This window comes from Lissotriton helveticus, chromosome 7 (genome assembly GCF_964261635.1).
Source record: "Lissotriton helveticus chromosome 7, aLisHel1.1, whole genome shotgun sequence".
In the NCBI taxonomy this organism is placed as follows: Eukaryota; Metazoa; Chordata; class Amphibia; order Caudata; family Salamandridae; genus Lissotriton; species Lissotriton helveticus.
This window is the reverse complement of record NC_136068.1, coordinates 1,930,217,051-1,930,229,093: the sequence shown is the minus strand read 5'-3', so window position 1 is coordinate 1,930,229,093 and position 12,043 is coordinate 1,930,217,051. Positions and strand designations below refer to the sequence as shown.

The 12,043-nt window shown below is 43.4% G+C and overlaps 1 protein-coding gene across 1 annotated transcript in view; it reads right to left on the bottom strand.

The window, feature by feature from the left end:
* Window positions 1-274: 274 nt before the first annotated feature.
* Window positions 275-12,043, bottom strand: part of LOC144770920 (uncharacterized) — a 71,579-nt gene continuing 59,810 nt past the window's right edge. The window contains exon 7 of the mRNA XM_078655738.1: window positions 275-5,384. Coding sequence (XP_078511864.1) covers window positions 4,675-5,384 — 710 coding nt within the window. The 3' untranslated portion in view covers window positions 275-4,674. The remainder of the gene's footprint in view (window positions 5,385-12,043) is intronic.

Here is a 12,043-nt window from a genome sequence, read left to right as displayed (position 1 = left end):
CTCCAATGAAAGACCAAATCTAAGAAATAATATGACTTTTCTAGAAGCGAACACAAGTGAGAGCTTCCGAGACAAGAGCCATAATGGAATATGGATAAGATGCCTTTTGAGGCACCATGAAAATAGGTGTAATGATGCTTTATGGAATCTGGTAAATAAAAAATCCTAGCAAGTAGAGAAAAGGGTTACAGCAGCATACAATAAATTACAGAAAACTGAAAAATGTGGTAAACAAGCATTATGTTCATTGGTACAAATGACAAAACTGTGCGTCATGGAAAACAGCATACTTATTGTATATTTATTTTATAAAGTTCAAAATCACAAATCAAACCCACAGGCAATAGTCTGCTGTACAAAAGGAATGGAAACGACCATATAAATACAATATAATAAATAATTTACACTGTTTCCTGTAAGTTAAAAATGAACATGAAGTATGTAAGCAATGTACCAATATCAATCCTAAATGAACTAGAAAAAGAAAGTAAACAACCTGGCAGAGGCAATAAACTACTCCGGGTTTTCAGAATGGCGGAGAAATACAATGATATTTTAAAGCTTTCCAAAAGAATAGCTAGTTTACAGAAAAACTAATATCCACAAGAAGAGCAAAGTAATACATTAGCAGAGTCGGCCTGGTTAGAGGTTTTGGTCTATCTGAATTTGGCAATGTTTGATTTCAAATCCTCTGTGCTCTTAGCATCTGCTGTATCCATAAAAACAGGACTTGAATGTGAGAGGTAAATAGCTTATTTGTGAAGCAAGTTTGTATAGTTAATATACACAATCTTAAGAAGAATATTTTTAATAACTAAGACCACAGGACTGAGGATAACCAAGGCTAACTTTTTTTCCAGGGCGGGTGACGGATGAATCAGTAAATCCAACGTGTGCATCTGTACATCTGGTGACATCTGGTGACATCTATTCCACCCGCAGTTTAGTGCGTAGAACGCAGAACAAAGTAGCAGGTTGAACCAGTATGTAGATAAGTAATAGGTTTCTAGTTTTACGGAGAATCAACAGTTTTTTAAAGCGAGTAATTGATTTCTAAGCATGTTAACGTTTCATCAGTTTGATTTTTGACAATTATTTTTGCCCTAAATTCTTATAGTTTGAATAAAAAATGGAGACAGTATGAATGACAATTTAAATATTTTTTTCCAATTTTCTTTCTCTTCTGTCCCATATGAATAGTTGTTATAATATCTTCTACATGACAGAAAGTATATTTATATTGTACCAAGTCTAATTGTTCTCTACAACTTTTCTACTTATCCATTTTAATTTGGCGAGTCACTCAGGCTTGTTTTTTTACCCCAGGTTGCTATAATTGATTTTCTAACTTCCTCTTAACAGTTTATTCTCTAGTCTGATGGAAGGGGTTGGTCCTGATCACAGGTGGGTTGGTGTTCCAGATTTTGGGGGCGGGCACACAGAAGGTTTGCTACGGAGTTCTAGACTTTTTGAAGGTCGGGGCTTTCAGACATTGGGAGTCTCAGCTTCGGGGAGGGAGGGAGCTACCGGAGGGGGAGAGTTTGTGTGCAAGGCAGTTTGCTGTGCCATTGTGAAACATTTGGTGGATGGTGCTGGCCAGTTTATAGGTGATTCTTGCTTCAATGGGGAGCGGGTTGAGTGTGTAAAACCTCTAAGATAAAGAGACACAGACTCTGTCAAAGTTCATAGGCAGTTTATAAGCGTGCAAGGAGACAAAGGGCTATGCAGCACAATGTCTAATTGGGGAACTTTCGTTCAGCCGTATATATATATGAAAACCACAAAGGCGTGTTTGATGCATATCCAATTAAAGTACAGAAAAGCATGATTTCTTCATTATTATGGACAAATACAGGGTATGTGACTGGTCAGAAGATACAATAATTACATAATCATCAGGAGTATAACCAATCAGAGCAGAGTAACATCTCGAGCCACAGCCATGATGCAATATGGCGGCAGGCGTGTTTCCCGCATGCCAACAGCATGTGCGCCAGCACACAGTATTTGCACAATACCTGTCCAATCAAGTGCAGACTCTTGGTCTAAGCATCAATGTGGCCATGAATGTACGTGACTGTTGCTGTGCAAGTGAGCAGAATGCTTGTCACATGAGGTGTCCTAGAGCAGGCCTTGCGTTATAGTCTTTTTCGCAGTCACATTAGGTTACCCAAGAGTTTAAACTTCTGCAAATCTCTTCAGGCCCCGTCATCACAGGGGAGGGCAAAGAATACGGGTTCCAAACAATAGAACTGGATTCTATGAATGAAATTAGGATACGGGTTATGTGATTGTTTCTCTCCGGATACTAAACGTGTCGCAGAGATTGAAGCCGCCTTTAGAGGGGCATGGTTGATTTTGATAATACCAAGTAAATGAGAGTTGCAAAAGCAGGGTTTTAAGAGAAGCAACGACTGGACACATTTTTAAACCTCTGCAGGAGTTCATAGCTTGATCTCCGAGACTTCTGATTTGGAGGTGGGCATTCTTACCTATGGTGTTAATATGAGTGCAAAGATTAATGTTAGCGTCCAAGGTGAAGCATATGATTTAGCCTTCCCTACTAGCATTGGATTAGAGTCAAGCAGTTTTGAGTTGGCTACGCCAGGCCCCGAAAGGAGGGTTGAATTAATTTTGGGAGAATAGAACCAAAGTTGTTTTCTGGGTGTTGAGTTTGAGGTGATGGATCGACATCCGTGATTGGAGGTCCATGGGGGTTCTTGAAAAGTTTGTTATGTCTTTGCGGGAGAAGATTTTTAAGTCAAGCTGTGTGTCATCCGCTTCAAGATGGAAGTCTGAACTTCTTAGGAGAGTACAGAGGGGTTTGTCTAGTTATTGAATAGTGTGGATGAAAGGATAGAGCATTGTGGTACTCCTTGTTGCAGCGGCATAGAGTTAGGGAGGGAATTAGAGAGCTTAATGTGCTGGGATTGGTTCGAAAGGTACACCTGGATCCATCCTCATACAGTTTTCTAGGATTCTACGTAGGGAGGAGTGCTTGACTGTCTTGAATGACAAGGAGACGGGAGTCACTGCTGTTCATTACGTGAAGAGCGTCATTGGCTATTTTAACATCTATGGTTATGATAACTCACTCATGGGAGTATAGTTACTAAAAACTCACGGAAGACACCAAAGCAACCAAAGTTGCTGCGCTGCCTGTAATAACAATCCATATTTGTAAAGCGCGAACATATCACCCCTTAAGGTTTCAAGGCGCTGGGGGCTGTCACGGAGATTCAATGGGATATTGCCCACAGTCACATGATGCAGAGTGGAGCTGCTTCTGGGGATTAAACCGTGAGATCCGCGTCCAGAGTCAGCCGTTCTGGTCGCTCGCTGCACCACACCTCTCCCTCATGTCAGAGAGAGAGCAGGAAAGCGTAATAAATACTGAGTGGTTTACATAGAACTTTGGCAGAGACATCACCTCCATAAGACTAATCCATGCAGAATTGTGGGGTGGGAACTACCTCTCTTCCACGGTTATCGTAAAACTGAAGTGCAGTTGTTTTCATTTTTCGAGAGTTGATTTGGGACAGTTTGACTCATTTTTCCTAAAGTTTCCAGAGGTTCTTGTGCGACGCAACACAATTTAGGAATGTGCATCCTGCACTTTTTAAAATGGTGCGTAAATTGACAATATTGGTTGAGTCGTACGAGTGATCCTACAAAACTTTGTTAAATGTGGGCCTCTATTTAGAACATTAAATCCCCTTTCCCAGTACAATTCTGAGATAGTCCCAAAATATGGTGCACAATGTAATGAGTGAAACGCCCAGAGACAAGTTTGAAGATTTGAGAAGTGCTGGAAATAGCACAAGATTTTGGCAGGTAGTGACACCTATATCACTGCAGCTCAGGAAAGAAAACTGTGCACAGACAGCATATCAGACAACTCCTATGTGGCATCCCTGTATATATGGCTAGCTTTATGACAATGACGCACAGGTGGGCTGACTAAAATGGCTGAAGTTTGCTTACATCCTACACTGCAAGTTCCTAAATCTTCTTTTTAAGCCTGTTGCTAGCATTACAGAGTGTGCTTGGGAGTTAGGCTATGAACACTCAATAGTTTCCAGGTGGCCGAATATTGAGCTGTCCAAGCCAAAAGAGGACTTTATCTAATATCACAATGGTATTTTTTTTTGTCTGATAAGTTTTCCTTAATACACACTCTAATTGCAATGACTAGACCCAGATGAGGGTCCCGTGCTCACTGTGACAGGGAAAACAAGCGATACCTCACCGACGAGGCCCAACTAGCCTGAGACCAGTCTGGGGTTGCTTGTATTCCCACCTTCGGGGGACCTAGTATACCAGTTTGGGTTTTTTGTCAGGTTTGCACTCTACAAATACCACCTACATGCAAAAGTGTCTGGAGATGACAAGGAATAGCTAGTGTAAACAGTTCAGCACGAGGTCCTTATCACACATTTACCCAGACAGCAAAAGGCTGCTAGAAACATTTCTGGAAAACAAAGGGTAGATGCTTTATTACTTTCACACTTACCAGGAATTTCAGGAAATATGTCTACTCCAGGAAAGAAAAACATTTCTGGTAAACTTATTAACAGACATTTTGTCCTACTCTGTGCCCCGCCTCCAATATCAACGTGATTTGTTGTAATTATACTTTTATCATCACTGTTTAAGTATTTACTAACTTCTATTTTATTCATTCTGCTCCTTCTGGATTTTTCTCGTACGTGAAACCTCGCCAACATGCTTTGTTTCATGTAGATTACAACTTTCTTTCCAAGTAAATCTTTTCCCACATTCAGCACATGCATATGGCTTCTCTCCAGTATGCATCCTCATGTGTCTTTTCACATGGTATTTGCGACTGAAACTTTTATAGCAAAATTCACAAACATGAGATTTTTTACCTGTATGTGTTGTGTAGTGCTTAAAAAGTTGAGCCTTATAAGGAAAGGTAAGCCCACACTCAGTACATGAATGTCCCTTAGCGGGGGAAGTTTGTTCCGGAAGATTAAGAAGTTTTCCTTCATGACTGTAGTTTGTGTCAAATTCAGTACATACAGCCTGGTTTTGCTGTGCGTTTGGAAGACCTTGATACAACAGTGAATTCTTCAAATTACTCTGAGTTTGGTAAGGCTTCTGTGACATTCGTAGTCTGGGCCTTCCTCTGTTTAAATTCAAATCTTTAGAAGTGCTGAAACCACTGACACTTCGAGGAGTATTCTGTTCTCTTTCTTCCCAGTAGCTTCCTGACGAGAGCTGGAGAGTAGAACGTCTTTGCCTTGGTGGGGTTGGAAGCGTCTCTGTGTTAGTTGTCCATAATGAACACACGGCCTGCGCTGTTGCCTTTGTACAAGGTACAATCTCTGTAGCTTCATTTTCCGTGTTAATGCATTCATCATCTGTTGGATTAAAACAACAGTCCGTTAATAGGCTTCTAGCCTTACTATAATCTGTAAGTACAAACTACTTCACTTGAAACTCTTTTTTATATACGTAAACTTGTTTCGAAACAAAACATTAAAATATAAACTTTGAGTATTGTGGAATAAACAGAAGGTTAAGTCATATATAGTTATCAAGGTATTCTGGATGCATTGTTTTTGCTAGATACATGATTTGTTCTAAGTACGTTAGCATTTGTTCCTTTTGATATTTTTGTTCCAGAAAAAAATAGATTTGGAAAAAAAGAGGCAAGTGAATGTGTGATTGCTACAGTAATGATGGTTGTTTGAAGAGGATGGTAACATGACATTTCAGTAAGATCAAAGAGGACACTGTTCTGTGTCACAAGGAGAAGCGTGGCTCAGTGGTTAGAGGCGGCAGACCCAGAAGCTGAGATCGGCCGTGGACCAGGGTTCGATTCCCCGCCTCGGCGGGTCTCGGGCTCAGAAATTCCACGGACTCGACAATTCTCGCTCCGGTGCCTACTCGACTCACGGGGTCACACTCTGCGACTCTGGGCAATAGCTTGCTTAATCTCCACTACGGCCCCTCGCGGCGGGATGCCTGGCTTTCACCTTGTGGATACCCTGCCGGGGTATCTCACAGGGGAATACCAGGACGGGTTCCCTAAGCAAGCGCTTAGATACCGGGTCGGTGATTTGCGCTATATAAATACATGTACATTTTACATTTACTCAAATTGAAGAAATAGACTAGGATAGATGAGAGGTAAGAGAAAAGAGGTGAAAAAAGGAAAAGAGGCAGAGGTATATGCCCAGTTTCAAGGATCCAATCCCGAAGGGGAGGGCCAAATCTTGCCTCTTTTTCGCCCTTAAACACCCAGAAGGATGTCATGCTTAATCATTAGGCTTTTTTTGCTCCTCGTCAGGCTGGCACTTCAAAGCCAGACGGGCCCCCGAAGGGTCTCTTTCATGGAGATCTTTTTTTTTTTTCACAACCAATTTTATTGAGCAAATGAGCATTGAGAATGTGGCATCTCCACAACCGAAGAACACCACGACAATATCAAAACAGCAATTACATAGGCAGTAAATGATGGAGCAGACTCAAAAAAATAGGCTCAGTATAGAAGCTCCCCAGCGACCCACCCTAACCCACAACTCCACCCCCCCAACCCCAAACACCCCCCAACCCCCCCCTACCACACGTACATAGAAAGCAATAAAGAAAACCAAGTAGGTGTAGCGCCACCAGGGCGATGCTGCGTCGGGCCAATAGTGTCACTGTGGTCAAATGTCCTCCTCTCGCTCCGCTGGGGGATCCAGGGATAGACCACGGTAGTCAGCCCAACGCTTCCAAATCTTGTAGTGCTTGCGAGGGCAGCCCCGCGCTTCAAAGATCGGCCTCTCCAGACCCATGAAGTAATCCAGCCCAGCCTTCCATGCAGACAGGGGGGGGGCCCTCACTGCTTTCCATGCCCGGGCCAGGTCCCGCTTGGCCACGACCAGCCCTAATAGCAGCAAGTGGCGCTTATAAATGTTACCCCCAACCCCTTCCATGATGTGCAGTAGGCCCAACCGGTGGGTACGAGGAAGGTCCCAGCCCAGCACCTCAGCCAGGCAACTCCACACACCCCTCCAGAACCCAGTCAGCCGGCCACACGTCCACACAGTATGCATTAGGGACCCAGGCACCGACCCACAGCGCAAGCATTCCGGGGATGCAATCAAACCAGCTTTCCACAATCGTTCACGCGTATAGTAAGCTCGATGCAGGTATTTGAATTGAATGAGCCGGAGCCGGACAGCAATGGCGGTTCCACGTGGGGACTCCAGCGCCTCCCTCCAATCGTCCTCATCGAGGGGGCCCACGTCCACCTCCCATGCCTCCCGAAGAGAGTGCAGGGTGGAGGAGCAGTGGATAATAAGCGTCTGGTATATCCTGGAGACCTTCCTGTCCCCCAAGTCTCCCATAAATCATGGAGATCTTTTAAAGAGAAAAAGCCGTATAGTGAGTGCGGGTGTGAGGGTGGGGAAGGAGCGAGAAGGGACCCAGAGAAGAGTGGTGGTGTGGTGCGTGCAGGGAAGGCTAAAAGTACCTATGGGTATCCACTGTTGGGTGATTTATTCTTGTGGTGCCCACAAGGTCGACATGTTTCACGCTATGTAAGTCCTAGTGATCAGTAGCGTTTCTTCAGGACCTAAAAGGGAGTGTAAGTGCACGTCAGTGAGGAAGAAGAGGTTTCGTGGTGAAAACCCCCGTCAAAGGTGTGAGGTCGCTCGTGGTGCACCCTAGGAGGAAGTACCTAGAATAGCCAATTGATCCCTATAAGTAGATCTGTCCTCAAGATGCCCTCTTGATGTTCGTTGGGAAGTATTCAAAGGCTAAGCTGCGATGGTTGTGCCCACATCCTTGTGAGGTTTAGATGGGTGCTTGCTCCTTAGCACCTACCCTCGCCAGCGGCTGCCTGAAAAAGATCCTTGAAACTGGGGATATACCTCTGCTTCTTTTCCTTTTTTCACCCCTTTTCTCTTACCTCTCCTCTATCCTAGTCTTTTTCTTCAATTTGGGTGACATACACGCACCCTTTAACCACGGAACAGTGTCCTCTTTGATCTTACTAGCATTTGAGGAGCACGAACACTGGACCTCAACGAGTTCCTGGTCCCCCTCTTTTTGCTGATTCAACATGACTTTTCACACATTTTGGGGTACATTTACTATTATTTCAACCAACGCTGCAAAGCAAAGGAACTTGCTGCATTGTGTGAAAGGAAGAGATATGGAGCATTTCTGTGCTCTACATTTATTGGTGCATTGTGTGCTGTCTAGCGCTAATGCAGACACCTTTGCACCATAATGCAACGGTGACCATGTTCCCTGTCCCCCATGCTCTAGGTGTGTCTGCCTGATATTGAGTTGGGCGCACCACAGGTTTTATGCCAAAGGATTAAACTCTTGGGCACGCTAAACAAACTTAGTTTATATTCCCTTAAATGGGGGACCTCATTTAAATTGTTTTAACCATTTCATTTCTAAGCTTATTAACTTGTGGGGGGTGTTGTTTTTTTTAAACGATCTTAAACTGTACATCGTATTGATTTGAATCTGAATCTGTTTGAATCTGTTTCTGACACATGTTATTTGGGACTAGCCCGGTCTCGCTTAGCTTTGCACTTCCCTCCCTCCCCTCTAGGGGTCTCTACTACTTCTTCTATGCCTCACCATCTATCCTGGCGAACAACTCCCTATCCGAATGCCCTCACCCGGCATTATAGGATGATAGCTACTCTATCTAAGAACGATATCTATTCCCTCCTCGTCTCATACAAAACTTTACACTGTGACACCCCAAACAGCCTTGATCAAATTCAAACCATTCCAACCAATCCATACAGAGAACCTAGGCCTAATACTAGACTAATAAACCAGTCCAGCATTAAGCAAATTCCCATCACTCATGGGTCCTCCATTGGCGCCATACCACATCTGAAGTGTATATTACTCAATTGTCGTTCTGCATCTAAACACGCAGCGGATATTGCAGACCTTGGCCTTACACATGATCTCGATCTCATAGTTCTGACTGAAACATGTTTGAAGGTTTCCTCCACACCAATTTTCGACATCCTCGTTCCCCCTTTAAATGACATCATCAGATTAGATAGACCTATCAGACCAGGTGGAGGAATCGCCTGCATACACCGTAACAACCTCTCGGTGTAGCAAGCTCAAAACATCACTCCCTCCTCGTGTGAATACCTGGGCATCGATATCTTGAGTCATGAAAGACCTAGTTGCAAACTTCATGCTTTTCACCATCCTCCAGGAGGCAACCTACCATTCATTGAACAAATCGTGGAAATCATCGCGACCAACAACATTCCCCACTGTGCCCAGATCTTCCTTGGTGACTTCAACTTACACTGGAACGACCCTTGCGATCAAGCAGTGATTAGCCTTCCTATCTGACCTGAACCTGGTCCAGATCTGTGATAGTCCTACCCACAACTTAGGATCGACCTTAAATCATCTCCAAGGCCAATACCATTCAGCTTGAATCTAGTGTCCCATGTGACGGGACATACCATCATTGCATCACCTTCTGCATAACAAAGTCAATGTCCTCTAAAAAGGCACAAATAAAAAAACCGAGACACTGGAAAAGGAACATTAGAAACATAAACGTGCACAAACTGACATCTATTAGTAACCACATGAGAACTCTCAAGAAGACATGTCAGATGTCCAGAACCTTACCGATCATTATTACAATTCAATGACAAACATTTTAGATGACATGGCACCTCTCCAGCTAAAACGAGTGTTCACCAAAGACTCTAAGCCTTGGTTAAATGGCAGCCTAAACATGGATAGACGCAATTTAAGACTAAATCTCCGCCACTCTTGATCCCCTCAAGCACCTAAGATCACGGAGATGTATCTACAACAAACTCATTCGTACCGCTAAAGGTAACTTCTTCAGGAATCAATTAGACAATGCCAGGAACTGATCTAAAAAAATTGTTTGAACTTGTCAAATCACAATCTAACAGGCCTCCCAACCCCCTATCTGGATCTACTTAGCTACCTAACTGCATAGAACTGGCCTCTTTCTTCCACGGAAACGTGGGAACGTTTGAAAATGACACATTCTGAATTGTCTCTCCTCCCTGTGCTTTCACACATCAGTCCCCCACACCCTTGGTGTCAGAGCGTCTAGCGCAGTGGTTCCCAAACTTGTTTGACCCGTGGCTCTCTTGACAAAATTGGCAGTTGACCGTGGCTCCCCACCAATTTTTTACCGGTGGGTCAGGCAGCACACTATGCTAAGCACAGATTTTTAGCTTAAGTGTTTTAAGCCACGCCCTTTATTACATCGGCCACGCCCCTTTGAGATCCCCCAGTTTTTTTCATACCACTTAAAGCCCTGCATTAACATAAATAATATATGTGTAATGTGCATGCTCGTCTTGGAATTGGGGCACTTTATATTTCGTTAGGGATTACAAGAGCACTGAGTTTTGAACTGTTTTATTTGTTCTTTGTAAGTTTAAAGATTTTCGTCTTTTCCTCTAAATACTGTAAGGAATCACTGTTTACAAGTTACTAACAAAATCGCTTTCGAAAACTTCACTTACTATTAAATAGACACACACGGCAGCACTCTACATTTCCTGAAATTGTTAATTATGAGTTTAACTTCCCCCCGGAATTCTACACTTCGGTGGCAAAACATACGTTTTTTTTACTAATCCAAATATTGGAAAGTAGTATGGACCACCCAAACCTACAAAAGAATTCGTAATGCAAAATACAGACAGAGTCCAGCAGAGACACTCATTTCAGAGATGCGGCCATGGCGTTGACGTGTTTGTACACCCTTTCGAGTTGTAGCAGCAAAAAGAGATCGTAAATCTACCTGTAAGGCAGGCATAAGTTGGACAAATGTTTTAATTTCTCCTTTTAAAACTTTACATGTGTGCTATATTGTAGAGCACCCGTCCCCTGTTTGAAAAGTTGAATGTGTTTTTAAGCGTTTTATTTTTACTGGATGGGTACGTTTCTAGTATAAAATTATGCATTATGCTGTACATCGTGCAAGGGGTTTAGCTATTCTCAAACAGCGCCAGTGCTGGGAATGAGACCACAAGTGTGATATCTTTTCTGATATGAAGCCCTGCTTTCTCCCCCAGCACAACACGGTGCTGCAACTATGTTTCTTGCACTGCATTGCACTGTAAAATAGCCTGCGGCGATCGATTTACAGGCACCACGGAGGGCCCGATTGTGATGCGTGTTGAATGTGGCATTTCTTTCAAACCCCCTACATCCTGCGTGGCGCCGCGGCGCCCCAGGCTTCTCATCACGGCGCACCAGGGTGCCGCGGCGCACACTTTGGGAACCACTGGTCTAGCGTCACCCCCAAAAATATTGCCTTGAGTTCATTCAAATCCGTGGATGAAACTACCATTTTAAAAATTCTATCAACACTGAAACCTTCCAACAACTTCAGTGACCGGCTCCCCGCAAAATGTATTCAAGGAGATCAAAATCTCTCTTCTCCCACTTTGGACCAAAATAGTAAATGTATATTTACAGCAAGGTTCTATACCAGACTGCCTCAAATCTGGACAGATAACCCCCATTCTCAAGAAACCGACTGCAGATTAGACTGACCTAAACAACTTCTGGCCTATCTCAAGTACCCCGACGCTTTCAAAGCTCCTCAAAAAATACGTCCACACAACTATGCATTCACATTGATAACTTCCATCTCCTAGACCAATACCAATCTGGCTTCCATCAGGGCCGCAGCACAGAATCAGCCATTACTCATATAGTTGATGATGTGCTGCAAATGCTTGATCATAATGAATCCTGCCTCCTAATCCTCCGCGACCTCTCATCAGCGTTCGATACGGTCAAACATGACAGCCTTCTTGATTTATTGGAATGTAGGATGGAACTTTCTGGTCCTGTCGTAGACTGGTGGGTGGCCTAGATAGCTATATATGGGCAAATTACCAGTAGTTCCCATTAATGCCAACAGGTCGTGGTCCTTAGTAAGTTTTCTATCCTTACTACTTTTTATCTTTTGAGAAGTTCAAAAGAAGATGCTCAGAGATATACTTAAGTGTCTATACAGAGCACT